The sequence below is a fragment of the Lagopus leucura genome, unplaced genomic scaffold (assembly GCF_019238085.1).
Source record: "Lagopus leucura isolate 7727_CA_CO unplaced genomic scaffold, USGS_WTPT01 145-8_obj-0_obj, whole genome shotgun sequence".
Taxonomy (NCBI): Eukaryota; Metazoa; Chordata; class Aves; order Galliformes; family Phasianidae; genus Lagopus; species Lagopus leucura.
Genome location: NW_024966735.1, coordinates 1 through 14,234, shown reverse-complemented (window position 1 = coordinate 14,234; position 14,234 = coordinate 1). Strand labels below are relative to the sequence as shown.

Here is a 14,234-nt window from a genome sequence, read left to right as displayed (position 1 = left end):
AACTGCACAAGCTTTAAAAGAAAGCTCGTGTTTTTCTTTCTGTTGCACTTCCCTACTCAGCAAATCAGAGGCAGATCAATTCCCACAGCACTGCTCAATGTCAAAAACACCTGCTATCCCACACCCAAGAGGAGCTATGGCAGCGTGATGCAGCTGAGCAGAATATATATGGGGTTTTCTGCTCTGTGCCCATTACCAATCTTTTCCATTCACCTCCACCGGAGCTTTGTTGCTACTCCAGCACACGCATGTGGGTGCAGCTCATTCCTCTCACCAACAGAAAACAACACAGAAAGATTAATGCTTGAATCCTAAGGGTGTTTGGGGATCTGTACAGCTTCCTATGCACTAGCTTTGTGTCACCTAATCACAAACTCATGCAAGCCTGAAAACAGACAATGAAGAGGAAATACATTTGGTTGCTGGTCTCATCCATTTCTTGCTCGAACATCTGCTTCTATCAGCTGCCAACTTTGACCTTGACTTCACTTATTCCTGTGCTGCCACAAACTCTTCTTCCATCCTAAGACATTCGGGAAAGTAGAAATAAAGAATCATTAACTGGGGATTCTGACTATTGTCTGGCATCTCTCTTATAAAAAGAAACTGAAAAACATGCTGGAATGAGGTTAAAAAAAAAAAAAAAAAAGGCAAATTTCTGGAAAATAAAACTCTTGTTTTCCTCAACCTGAAGCTACTCAAATTCAGACTCCTGATCTGGAGTGCAGCATCATCGCCCCTCCTGTACTTTCTCTCTTAACAGATCTGGTTATTTAGTAACTCAGACTGTACAGAGTATTTTCCCAGCTGACTTTACAGCCTAATTGCTGTGACCTGTTTGTGTAAGACACAGAACTGGGACTCGCTGTGTGCTCTCCTCCAATGAGTTCAGCAAAGCAGTTCAGAACTGCTGCAAACCAACTGCCCCAGGCTGCCTGCTGCACCTCCAGCCCTGAGACTGTTCTGTTCCTTTGAAACGTGTCTTGGAGAAGCAGTATTTAGAGCCAGTGGAATAAAGAGGCCACTGCAGAGGACTTGGGATGAACCCATCTGGCCTCTGGGTTGAAAGCTGCTGTGCCCCAGCAGTTATGGACGCCTGCGCATCAGCTGTCTGGGTTCACTGCCCAGTTATTAGATAACCTAGGGATGAGATGGGCTTGGCCAGAGATGCCAAATAGGAACGTGACTGGAGCAGCTAATTCTGCCTGCTCTGCTACAGGAGGGTAATAATGGCAAAACAGTGGTAAAAAACAGCTGGGGATGGCAACATCTCAAAGTGCCTCAGCTGCTAATCCTGAAATTCTGAGTCAGAGCCTTCTCTGTGAGGATGCATGAATCATTGTCGCTGCTAAACTGGAAGAGTCAGGCTATCTCAGCAGAATTGCAGCTGGAACTAATCTCATTCAATATTTAAAAAGAAAACAGGTTGATTGGGCTTTTTGCACACTGCAGAACACCGGTGTTATCCAGGTCACTCAGCTGTAAAATGGAATGAGGGCCCACTGAGATGACAGGTATCCAGCGAGCAAAGCTGTTTCCAGTGCCACAATAAAGCAGGGAGCAGCTGTGAAGATGAAGCCCTTTGACATTGTGCCATTATCAGGAATTACAGGCGGATTACTACATAAATAATAAACACCATTATTAGAAATAATGAAACCTAAAACAAAACGCTAAGGCAGCCTAATAGATCCATCCCTCCATTCAGGAAAGCCTTGCTAAAACAACACACACAACGTGAATTGCCAAATCTTCTCCGATGTGCTTCATTTGCTCCCAATTTTCCCGAGTCGCAGCTATCCTATTGTTTCAAGTTGGTCTCTGGGTAGAACATTAAATGGCAATCAGCTTCCCGTCCATAAATCAACGTGTAGAAAGCAGGATGAAAGCACTCATACCACAGTTATTCTGTATTCCGGGAGCTAAGAGCAGCTACCTGCAGCAGGAAAAGGCTTTTTCTCTTGTACTTCTTACTTGCCAGGACTCCCAGAGCAGTCACTGCCTGCTGACCATGCCAGGCTTGTCATCCAAGCTGCAGGAAAAGAGACAGTGGTTTCTTTGGCAATATGCTTTGTTCCATTGCAGTCAATCAGAGCAGTTTCAGAGGGCGAGGATTTCGGTTCTTGTTCAAAGTGGAACCAATGAATGCTTTACCCACAAAAGCTCAGAGCTTTTGGATGGGAATATCTTAAAGCAAATAAGCATAAGAGACAGGGTGAAAAATGTGGAAATACTCAAACGCAGCAACTTGATAGCTGGAGGGAATAAAACAGGCTTGGAATTGCCTGGGCTGAATGAAGAATTGAATACAGACATCTGGGGGGCATGGGGGGACTCATATTGGGAGATCAGAGGGATACTGGGGAGGAATGTGGGTATATCAGGGATTAATAGGGGCAGGATTTGGGTATATAAATGGTTAAGGGAAGAATCTGGGAGCATTTTGGGGGAGATTTGAGGACAGCGAGAGTGAAGGGAGGGTTGGGGTGACCCCAGAATTGAGGTGAAGGCACGGTTAATGGGGTGCATGGGTGTACAGTGTTAATGGGGGAGTGTGAGGGACATGGGAGGATCTGTGTATAGGAAGGAGGAATCTGGGGGTACTGGAAGAGATGTGTGGGGAGCAGGGGAGGTTTGGGGCCAAGTTTGGGACGGCTCTGAGAAAAAACTGCTTCTAATACTTGACCCTAGCACCGACCAAACGCAGGCACAACAAACGAAATAAAAAGCTGCAGGAAAGCGCTTCGGTCACCCTTTCAGGACAACCTACCCTACCCTAGGGCGGGCGGTTATTGATTGATGGCATCGACGCCCCCGCCTTCACAGCGCGCCGCTGAGGGGCGCTCGCGGCAGCCGCTCCCGCTCTTTCCTCCTGCGCATGCGCCGAGCCCCGCCCTCCCGTCGCAGTTTACCTCAGCGAGGCACAGTCGGGGAACGCGGGATTCGAACCTGCGGTGCTGAGGGAAGTGCGGGCTTACGGCGCTGTGTAGAAGGCTCCCAGCCGAGCCCCGCCCACTCTCGCCTGGCGCAGCCAATCGGAACCCTCTGTGCCCCTCCTCCCCGTCCCGTCGATTTTGCGAACGCATCGCGCTGCCCACCAATAGGGAAAGAGCTTCTCGTTCCGCCTCTGCGCTCGTTTCAGCCAATGGAAAGCGAGGCTTTATCATGGACAGTTGATCTGTCCACTGCCAAAGAGTCATCTCCCGTCCGGGGGCGTGACCCAGCCAACGGTGCGTCACCACAGGAGGGGGCGTGGCTTTCCCGAGGGTATATAAGAACCCACTGCGGCCGGGGTGCCATTTTGTGTAGCAGTGCCTGGAGAGCGGTCGGCGGGGGGCGGCGGAGGGTTTCGGGGTTCGGACCAGAGCGGCCGGATGGTGAAATCCTCCCTGCAGCGGATACTCAACAGTCACTGCTTCGCTAGAGAGAAAGAGGGGAATAAAAGCACCATCATGCCCGCTGTGCTGAGCCTCAGTACCGGACAGAGCAGGTGAGGGGTTGGGGCCTCCCTCCCCTTCCCTCAAGGCCCGCCCTGGTGCCCCCCCCTCAGGGTTGGGGGGGGGAGGGGTGCTGTGGGGCGGGTGGGGGCGGGGCGGTGCTGCGGCCTACTCACTCATACAAGGCAAGGGAGGGGGGGCGGGTGGGGAAAAGGAGGAAAAAAAAAACAAAAAAGCAACACCACAAAAAAAGACAACAACGACAAAAAGGCAATAAAGAAAAATGTATTTATTTCGACGTCTGAAGGCTGCCCGTGTAACGCGGTTACACCCCCACGCATCGCCTCCCCCATCCCCGCCCCACGCGGCTCGGTGCCACGTTTGCTGGGGGGTGGAGGGGGGGGGGGGGGGTGGGGGGGGGGCACCGCAGGGAAAAGGAACCGGGCCTGACGGAGATGGGAGATGCATTGCGATGCAGTGCGAGCTGTTATCCCCTTATGTAAGCGCAGGTCTCCTGGAGAACGAGGAATCGAGGGCGCTGAGCCCAAAGCAGAGCGTTATGGGAGCTGGTAGTTTAAAAGTCGAGCGGGGATTAAATAATGCCGGCAGATGTTGGGGATGCGGAGCTTTGGGCTGAGTGGTGTTAGGAGGTGGAGGCTGAGGAGCATCGCTGTGCCCTCTGCGTGGGAAGCGATGGATGCAGCTGGTTCAGGATGGAGAGCAACTCCACAACGTCACCAAAAGCTGTTTTTATCCTTCAGAATGGTGATAATGTTTTTTTTTCTTTTTTCAACCGGAGTAGATGCACCCGAGCATCACTAAAACACAGAATTGCAAGGTGTGAACAGCCTTTGTTGATACTTGGGGGTGAAAGGTGAGGTCACAAAAAGGGTTAGTGCTGCCCAGGTTTGTTTAAGGGCTTATTTTGAGGCTGATGAGGAATACAGGGATCTGCAGTGATTCAGAAGTAAGGCTGCTATTAAAGTATTCCAGAGGTCCTAAAAAAGTGGATTGAACCCTTATTTAATTGAGATTGAGCAAATTACCATTTATATTTAGCTTAATAACTTTATAGCTGCCGTGCTTACTAATGCTTCCAGCATATAATATTAGACCTGTAAGGCCATTCATTGCCTTTACAGTATGGATTATTCATCACAGATGTCAAGCTCGTTAAAAAAAAAAAAAAAAAAATTAAACTCGTGTGAACTGTGCAAAATGGTGGATTATTTTGTACGTGTTTATTCTGATTTGCAAATGGCTGCTGGCACTCACAGACAGGACGATTGTGAAAATTTCCCTAAGGGCCTCGATTGCTGCATCTGCTGAGATGACGCAACTCAAGAGTGAGCCTGCAGGGTGAGGGATGGTGCAGAGGGAGGGGCCAGGCACAGCTTCTGCTGTTTGTACAGTAAAGGCTTGCTCACAGTGATGCAGCCTGATGGATGGGATGGAACTCAGCGTGTGTACAAGAAAGGCTCCTGTCTCGACAGAACATCCTTCACCCAAAGTACCACGGCGTGGCTGAGTGATGTAAGAAGGCTCTAAAAGTCAGGAAGGCTCTTAGATTTTTCGGATATTTGGATTTACATTGAAACCAGAGCTTGCTTTCTGAGCTTTGCATCGTAGGAGCTCTTGAGACAGTCTCACAGAGAATGCTATCTTATCTGATCTCAAGCTAAAAGCACTGATGCAAAATTCTAATTTAATTAAGGCTACATATCTTGTATGTAAGGAAAAGGATCTCTAGCTTGCTGGGCCAGTCGTGATCTCTTAGAGAACAAGATGGGGAAGAAAATGGGGTCTGTGGCATCACGTACGCAAGAGTGAAATGGTTCCTTTCTTGAGATTGGGTCAAACATTCAGCAAATACACACCTGCCTTGATAGGGAAATAAAAACTGAGAGTATTTTCACCCTCCAAACCAGTGTTTCCATCCAGATACTCCAGTGATGCCTTTCTGGTGCTTCTGGCTCTGGACTTTAGGTGATGTTCTGTGCCTGGCCTGGATGTTCCTGTGTCTTGCTACCAACTAGGTTGCAGCAGGAGGAGTTCCCTTGATCTGGGTTTATTTAAAAAAAATAAATACATAAATAAAAAACGCTGCCATCTAACGCTTATAAAACTTAGAATTTTCATGACTCTTAACGCTTGCTTACCTCTGACTGTGATCCTTCTCTAGTTCCAGGGTTCCCTTCAATTGCTGTAGTAACCTGGGTCCGGGGCCTCGGTGGTGCTCCTGATGTCCCTCACCCACCCCTGAAGATCCCAGGTGGGCGAGGGAATAGTCAGAGGGATCACAATCTTTCAGCTAATTTATTTTATTCGGTGAGTATGAGTGTTGTTTAGCAGCTCTCTCTGGTTGGTGGGAGGGCTCTTTTGCCTTAAACCTTTCCATGGAAGTTAACCTATCTCCAGAATGAACTGGAAGTAATGTTGTGATTCTTAATTCTGCAGGATAATCGGCTGAATGTGACAGAAGAACTAACATCTAATAACAGGACAAGAATTCTGAATGTCCAGTCAAGGCTTACAGATGCCAAACACATTAGTTGGAGAGCAGTGCTGAACAACAACAACCTCTATATTGAAATACCCAGTGGTGCTCTGCCTGAAGGGAGCAAGGACAGGTGGGTGCAATAAAATGCAACTTCAGTATAAATTGTCGTGAAGGTCTGCAGCACTGTACTGTTCTTTTCCATTTCTCTAAAATTGGAAGTCTGGTTACTTGGTGGCACTCATGTAAGAGAGCATCAAATGCTCCTGGTTTGAGGTCATCCTCTGCCTGTTCTGTCAGCCAGAACCAACTAAAAGATCTGTGATGGCAAACTGTGCTCCTGGTAGCGATGGCTGCCTTTATCCACTGAAAACAAGCCTCATTCTGAGTCTTTCTCTGCAGTTCTCCCTTCAGAAATTTGGTGTAACGATGACTTAGAGTTGTGCCCCATGTTTGAACCTTGGCTTTTTGTTTCTTGCTGGTGCCAGTCTTCAAACCCTGACTTTCACTTCTGCTTACAACGAGCGAGGATGGTTTCACAGGGCCTTGCTCCTTACATCTGAGGGAAGTGTTTGCCTGTGTGCACTCAGTGCCCTGTGTTTGTCTCACAGTTTTGCAGTTCTTCTGGAGTTTGCTGAAGAACAGCTTCAAGTTGATCATGTGTTCATTTGTTTCCACAAGAACAGAGATGATAGAGGTAGGTGTGAACTCAGCATTAAAAGGCTGATGCAATACCTGAAGTTGGTTTTGATGGATACTTCAGCTTCTGTTACGGAATCACGTGATGAAATGTCTTCCTTTTTTTTTTCTAGCTGCATTGCTCCGTACTTTCAGCTTTTTGGGCTTTGAGATTGTGAGACCAGGGCATCCCCTTGTCCCCAAGAGACCAGATGCTTGCTTCATGGCCTACACGTTTGAGAGAGACTCATCAGAAGAAGAATAGATTGCAATGTTTGCCTCTTAGAGCTTTCTTGTTGTCTATAAAGATGATTCTGTAGAAATTTTGTCAACATCTATTACAGTATATGTAACTTTGTATGAAACGTTGTGACCAACTGCTCTGGTGGTGAGATGTTGAAAATTTCAGACTCCACATCTTTTTCTGGATTTGTGCGCATGTTGTGGTTGTGCAAAAATAAATGCTCCCTCCAAATTAGCAGTATATTTCTTGAAGTTTAATATTGTGTTTGTGATACTGAAGTATTTGCTTTAATTCTAAATAAAAATTTATATTTTACTTTTTATTGCTGGTTTTAAGCTGTTTAAGACTTGCACTCTGAAGAGGTGCCTCTGCAACTGTCCCAGCTATTTCAGGTAGGGAAAGGCTTTGGGTCACTTGTGGCTCGATGGGAACTCGAGGTGATGATCTGACAGGACTTGCAGTCCAGGAAAAGCCTGCTTTTATTGAAATAATTAGCAGATTATCCATTTCACTGGTAATTGTGATCCCCAGATCCCTGCTCTATCAATGTTTCATAGGATACTTGGGGCGTCTGCTGGTTACAGTCACAAGTGAAATGCTGAGAAGCACAGCTTGCACATGCCATGAGGTTCAGGTGTCTCAGAGTATCAAATGCACACTTGTAGCTCTGGAGGCTGTTAGTGCTAGCAGTGGAGTCCTGTGCTTGTGTGCAGTCATGATCTAGGAAGGCTTGTGGCACTTGCTCAGCTACTGTGACCGAATCCAGGCAGCCTCCTTAACAGGAACTGCAGATGTGGTGAAGCTGATTGGGGTTGAAGTGTGAGGAGAAGGGGCTGGAGTTGAGTAATGCGTGTTTGTAGAGCCTCAGCTGTTTAATGTCTGCAGTACTCAACTGCAGGAAAAAGTGCTTGCATGTTGCTAGAATTACCAGCGCTTGCACTGAGGCTGTTCACTACAGAGGTAAGTCTCCAGAGGGGCTGAACTTGAAAGCATATTTCACTTTTTTAGTGCTTATATCTGCAGCTTTATAGGGTTGTTTTGTACCATCTGATCCAATCAACCTGCCTATAAAATGCGTAGCAGTGAATTGCTGGGATGGTTTGTGTGTTGGGTGCAAGGTTATCTTACTGGGTTTGAAACGTTTCCTTGTTCATGCTGTGAGTTGGTGTAAATCCAAGCACATCATTACAGAACACATTGTACCCCTGCCTTGATGTCTGCAGCACTTGGGCTTAGGAAAGCTCATGTGTTGGGCTGTATAAAGGGACCACAGGGGTCTGCTGAGTGGGGTGACACCTGGGCAGCTGTGCTGGGCTAAGCAATTCAGCAATTGCATGGGGTGCATCGAACTGCCAGCCTTCCAGCTCTGCTCAAAGCAGCAGGCAGCACATCCTGCAGTGGAAACTCCTGCTGCAGCACAAAGTGACAGAAGGTTGTGCCACTGTCTTCTCAGAGAGCCTGTTAAATTAGCAGTGTTGCTAAGGGTGAGCGTTCTTATGGTGTGTTTAATGAGCTTTGGGTGCTTGCACAAAGCTTTTGCTAACATCTTGACCCTTCCCACCTGCAGTGTGTGCTCCTTGCATCCTGGCGGACCCTGTGCAGCAGCAGCTCTCCCTCTTTCCTCCTGCTGAGTGCTTGCAGCCTTGTAATCCTGCTCTTCCTGTATTGTTTTCTGGGAGAGCTGTGAACTTGCCAGCAGCAAAACAGAAGGATGAGGGAGATGGAGTGGAGAGGGAGAGGATGTTTCTGCTTTTCCCCACCAGGCAAAGGCCTGAAATTCCTAAGAGGGTTCTCTAGAGGAATCTCTTTTCCTCCCATGTGCTGCAGCTGTGCTGCTGCTGCCTGCTTTCTGCAGGGTGTGCCAACACAGAGCCCAAGCTCTGCTCTGAGGCTGTGGTTCTGCACAAACCTGCTGACCGTGGGTATTCTGAGCCACTTAGCAAAAGGGAAGAGGTTTGCTGATGGTGGTGGTCAGGTGGAAGCCAGAACTGGGGATGCAAGTGGCAGCAGTGCAGGATCCGGCCAGCCTGGGGTTGGAATGGGCATTCAGAGCAGTTTGTTTTTCTTTATTTCTTCATGGTGAAATGCCCAAGCAGGCTGTGCTGCCAGGGCTCTTACTGCCATCTTGTAGCCATGCATGATACTACAGGATGCAGGGCAATGCCTCTATGTGGTTCTGGCCCAAAGGCTCTGACTGGGAGAATGCTGGCTTTGGGAGAGGGCTGTGTGAGTTGTGTTTGGGCAAGGAGCTTGCTTATCTCCATTTCTTCTCATCTCTGATCCAAAGGACCTGGCCATCTTTTGTCTCACTTCCAGTGCTGCTTTGCTTTGGGAGATGTTCGGGGCAGGGATGCTTGCAGGAAAGGTCTGTGATTTCAGCTGGGTACGGCGCTGAGCCCATGGCCATGAAAATGGATGGGGATGGAACATGCTTCCATGCTGGGCTGGAAGAAAGCAGCGCCCTGGGGAAGCAGCACACCGAGGAGACAGGGTAGGAACCTGCTGACTGGGAGCATTTTTCTCCCTGTGCACACAGCCTGCAGCAACTGCTCTGCTGCTGTCAGCTGATAGCTGTGAGCAGATTAATAATTACTCAGTTAATAATTATACCAGCTTCCCAAGCAGGGCCTTGCATGACACCCCACCCTCTGCGCAGGCCGGGTTGGGGTCTGAGGTGAATGACTGCATGTGCAGTGTGTCCTTGAGATGGGTCGCTTTGCACTGCCCTGCACAGGTGTGGTTATGGGGCTGTGTGCAGCACTGCTCCCAGCTGAGTCACAGCCTGAGTCAGATGGAAGCATCTTGCCCATGAGTGAGCAGTGCTTCCCAGCAAGCCCTGTTTGAGGGGAGGAGGTGCTGTGCAGCCCAGTGCTGCGTGCAATGGACTTGTGCCCCCGATGTGCCAACCCCTCTCTGCCACCCCATGTGCTGCAGCCAGGCCTTTGGGTTGATCAAATTTCTGTCTTTCTCACGTGGACTCCTCCACATCCCATGCACCTTGAGGTATCGCTATGCAATGCACGGGATGTGCTGGTTGCTGGCTCCTGGTAGGACCCCGAATGGGTCTCTTACAGACCTGCAAAGCATCTCCCAGCAGCCACAAACCCACCAAGTGCTCACTGCAGCTCCAGCTCATTGCCACAGAGCAGTGAACTTCAGCTTCGTGATCCTCCCACGTTAGATCCCCAGGGTGCATAGCACTGTAAGAAAGCATAGAAAGGAGCAGAATTTAAGAGGTTCAGCTCTGGCTTTTATTGAAGCTGTGTGGCTGCTTTATTTCCTCCTCTGAATGTCATTTCTATTTGTGACTGTGCCACAAGCTGTTCCTAAAAAGGACATGGCTGTATGATCTGTTGCTTTTCTCCTCCCATAAGTGCGTCTTTAGTGAGCAATAATGTATTGTTTCGTATTGTTATTTAAAACAATGGCAGCAGCTGTGCAGGAGGAGGGATTTTTGGGAAAAGTCTGAGCTTTATTCGCTTTAACTCAGGGCAATGAGCTGCTGAGCTGCTGCTTCATCCTGTGCCTTCCATCCAGCTATCTTTGCTGAGAGGCTCTGATAAGCTGGATTCAAAGCACTGAGCAAAAATCAGCTGAGGATGCAAAAACACATTTGCATCGTGGCAGCCAAGGTACTGTGCTGAGAGTTTGGTCCTTGCTTGCTTAGGTCTGTTCGTGTGCTGTGTGGGAGCAGTTTCAGATTTGGAAATGAGTTTTCCCAACCAGGACCGGCTTTAGTTGGGGAGATGAGAGCTGGAGCCTCCGTGGGCTCTTGGCTTTGAAGGGGAACCTTCTGAGCAGGTTGGTCTTTATGGCTTGTAAAGAGTCTGGGTGACTTGGTAGAGCATGTGCTCAGTGGCCTCCACAAAGTACTGGCAGCACAGCCAGTCCTCGAGGCCAGGGCTCCCTCCAGCCGCCTTCTCAGCCAACTTCAGCAGCAGCAATGCTCTCTTCATCTCCAGCCAGCTCTGGAGCAGGGCCAGCGTCTTCCTGCTCTTAGCAAAGAGCTCCTGGCGAGGCCCCCAGAGCAGGACCTGCAGGATGTGCCTGGCTTCCTTGATGGAGACCCTCTTGCATGGATCTCGGTGGAGAAGCAGCGTGGTCAAATGCTTGAGTCCCGTGGAATAGATGGACAGGGAGGGGATTGCAGGAAGCTGATTTCTTCTCAGATCCAAAGCGTTTTCCAGAGAGATATCCACATGCAAGATCTTATAGATCAGCATGCCTACGTTCAGCTCATCTGCCATCGGGGTGGGGAGAGCAGCAGACCCCTTGGTCCAGTCCCACTCTTGGCTGGTGGAACAAGGCCTGGTCTTATCTTTCAACTTGAAGAAGTTGCTGATGAGCAGCCTTGGAAGGGACAGCCCCACGGATCCCTCCTTGTCCTGCTGGCTGCTAGGGGGACACGGGCACTGCACCAGCAACAGGTTCTCAGAGCAGATGTCACCCTGCCCCACATTCTGCACCCTGAGGTGCTCCAGCCCTGTGCACAGCTGCAGGAGCAGGAGGCACGCCAGGCGTTCATAGTGCCCAGGGCTGCTCCTATGCAGTGCATGGGAGCTCTCCACAAAGCCTGCCAGGGTCTGGTAGGGCACATCTGGGCAAAGGAGGACCTGCAGGACACGGGGAACAGCAGGGCAGCCTGGGGACAGTCCCTGCTCACCGGGGTGACCTGGGAGCACCAACGCCCCTGGGAGGCGGTCGGTGAAGCGGCTGATGATGCGCTGGATGCTGCAGTGTGATCCAAGGGAGCTCTGCATCTCCGTGCTGCAGCAGCCTGGCTTGAGGACCTGCAAGGAGAGATGGGGAAGGGGCAGATGTGCTGGGACAGAACCTGTCCTGAGCCAGGCCATCATGCAGCTCCTACCCATGTGTAGCTCCTACCCATGCACAGTGCATGGGCTCCCCTGCGCCCTTTGGTGCATGCTGAGACAGCTTGGAGCATGAAATCAGATTGGATATGAGAAAGAAGTTTTCTACGATAAGGGTGGGGAGACACTGGCACCGGTTGTCCAGACAGGGATGTCCCATCCCTGCAAACACCCAAGGTTGAATGATGGGGCTTTGAATGCCTGATGGAGCTGTGGGTGTCCCTGTTCAGTGCAGAGAGTGAGACCAGATGGCCTTTCAGTGTCCCTTTCAACTCAAACCATTCTGTGATTCTATGAAGAAGCAGGGTATAAAGAGGGGGGTCAGCCCCAGCCAAGCTGCAAAGCTGCTGTGCTGCCTCTCACCCCACACTGTCAGGACACCCAGCCCTGCTCCACGTCTGCTCACCCCTCGAGGCCTTGTGCACCTTCCACAGCTGTGTCATCCTTGGACCTTTGCTCCCTTGGATGTGCAAGAGCCTTCAGCACCAGTTTGTTTTGCAAATGAAGAAGTGGGTGCCAAAGAGGAACCACCCAATTGCCGTCCATCCTACTCACCCACCCAGGGCTCCCTCTGCCTGCAGCCCCCTCCTGCTGTCCCAACCCCCCTTACCTTGGCTGCGAGCTCCAGCTGTTCTTTCCTAAAGGTGACCCCCACACGGTAATACCAGGCATCCCCGCTCTGGCAACATGGCTCCTGCTGCAGCACCCTGAGCGCAGCCCAGCCCTGCCCTGCCAGCTTGGCCTGCAGCCCCCCCCAGGACCCCATCAGCCCCTCCATGGCGCGGGCACAGAGCCGGGCCAGGCCAGCAGCGTGGCAGCCCACCATGGCCTCACACAGCCCTGTCCGGTCCTCCAGACCTTGTAGGATCGGGCCCAGCACCGCATCCCCTGTCCCAAATGTCAGATCAGCCAGGTTAGGCATCAGAACCACCCCCCGGGTGTCCCCCAGGCTCTGTGATTTGGTCAGGGGCTTTCTGGGTGCCGTGTCCTTGTGCTGAGGACAAGGGCTGCTGAGTCGTGGCAGGGGGTCTCGGTGGTAGGGCTGCCATGTGCCTGGCTCAGGGAGGGACTCAGCTCGCTGCAGCTGCTTTTGGGGCAAGGGGGGAGGCAGGGGGTCATGGCTGGGCTGTGGGGGGGCTCTCCTGGCTCCATCCCCTCGGCTGGCCTTGGTGGGGACGAGGTGGGCACGCAGCTCTCCTGTGGAGAGAGAAATTATTCACCCCATGTTATTCCCCTCAAAGACACACACAAAACCCAGTGCTGAGCACCCCTCCACCCCTCTGGCTGGATGCCGGGCTGTCACTCACCCACGTTGCTGTAGATGAGGGCTGAGGTGGGGGTCTGAGGTGGGTGCTCCTCCAGGGTGTCCAACACGGGGGCATTCGCTATAGAGCCCCCCAGGTCCAGGCTGGCACAGCGGGCGCGTGCCATGGCCCTGCACAGAGCTGGGAGTCAGCACACGGCCCCCCAAGGGCTTCCGCTGTCGGCTTCAGAGAGTAAATAAAAAGGGGAAGCAGTGGACAGGGAGGCCGTGTCTGCGTGCTTTTGTGAAAAGCAGGGAGTTTGGGTTCCCTGTGACCGCACGCCCTGTTCTGCTGGTGGAAGTTGATGGGGCCTCTGCACGCTGATGGGTGTTTGCAGAAGGATGGGGTGCACCCCAGGTCTGCCCCACAGACAGTCCCTGGTTGGTGGCCACAAGGTTGATGATGGATGGGGGGGGGGGTGTGGAGTGAGAGCAGGAAAACTTCCTTCCCAGCCCAAGCAGGGACTTGGGCTCTGATCTTGGATCTGGATCTGGGATCTTGGATCAGGGGGATCCAGAAGTCTGTGCACAAAGAGGGAAGCACACAAACGCTGAGCAGGGAGCAGTGAGAAGGGGCCACTCATGGGGCTGCACTTCCCCATTCTGTCCAGACTTGGTGCAAACCTGCACCTCCAAACCTGCTGCTATAAACGGTACTGAAACAACGCTGACTTTCTCAAAACCCACTGGTTTCTGCTTCCAGCATCATCAGACTTCAGCCCAGATTTGCCTCCCTACCCCCCGGGGAACGATATTGCCCTGCTGCAACCACAAGTCTCACTGCGGTGCAACACTTTGGGCTGGAGCATTCTAAGCGGGTTGCAGCCGGGAAGTGAATTTGGGGAGATGTTTGCAGAGCAGTTTGTTACCTCCAAGCTTTTCCTGGCAGCGGTGGGGGCTTGCAGGGCTCCGTTTCCATCTCCTGGCACTGCTGGGGGCTCTGTGAACACTCCCAAACCCCATCCTGTGCTCCCCCCGCGCTGGCCATGGCCTCTACTTGCAGGAAGAGATGCTTTCAAAACACATTCACCAATGTCACTGTGAGCTTAAAGGAAGCTCGAGGCTCAGCGTTGCTCCCCACGTCACCCCGGGGTGCTCCAGGGGCACCGATTGCACTCAGCAGTGCACGCTGACTGCTGCAGGTTGTTGCAATGGGTTTGCTTCACCCCTGCTGCTGCTCGGATGTACTTCATGCTCCTCCTTC

The 14,234-nt window shown here is 51.3% G+C and overlaps 2 protein-coding genes and 1 long non-coding RNA gene across 3 annotated transcripts; 1 reads left to right on the top strand and 2 right to left on the bottom strand.

Annotated features, from left to right (window-relative positions):
- Positions 1-322: 322 nt before the first annotated feature.
- LOC122192764 lies at positions 323-2,967 on the bottom strand. Its single transcript, XR_006182697.1, has 3 exons — positions 2,913-2,967; positions 1,899-2,032; positions 323-523 (listed from the first exon to the last, which is right to left on the bottom strand). It is a non-coding gene; the product is annotated as an uncharacterized LOC122192764 (long non-coding RNA).
- A 338-nt stretch (positions 2,968-3,305) lies between these two features.
- Positions 3,306-7,178, top strand: OAZ1 (ornithine decarboxylase antizyme 1). The gene is given in 6 exon segments (XM_042893409.1): positions 3,306-3,490; positions 5,620-5,677; positions 5,679-5,765; positions 5,895-6,067; positions 6,546-6,631; positions 6,747-7,178. Coding segments are annotated over 6 exon segments (651 nt in total). The 5' UTR covers positions 3,306-3,374; the 3' UTR covers positions 6,878-7,178.
- A 2,933-nt stretch (positions 7,179-10,111) lies between these two features.
- PEAK3 (PEAK family member 3) lies at positions 10,112-14,196 on the bottom strand. The gene is made up of 4 exons (XM_042893406.1): positions 13,900-14,196; positions 13,035-13,162; positions 12,338-12,924; positions 10,112-11,646 (listed from the first exon to the last, which is right to left on the bottom strand). The coding sequence occupies exons 1-4, from the start codon at positions 14,016-14,018 to the stop codon at positions 10,666-10,668; spliced, it is 1,815 nt and encodes a 604-aa protein (XP_042749340.1). The 5' UTR covers positions 14,019-14,196; the 3' UTR covers positions 10,112-10,665.
- Positions 14,197-14,234: the final 38 nt, after the last annotated feature.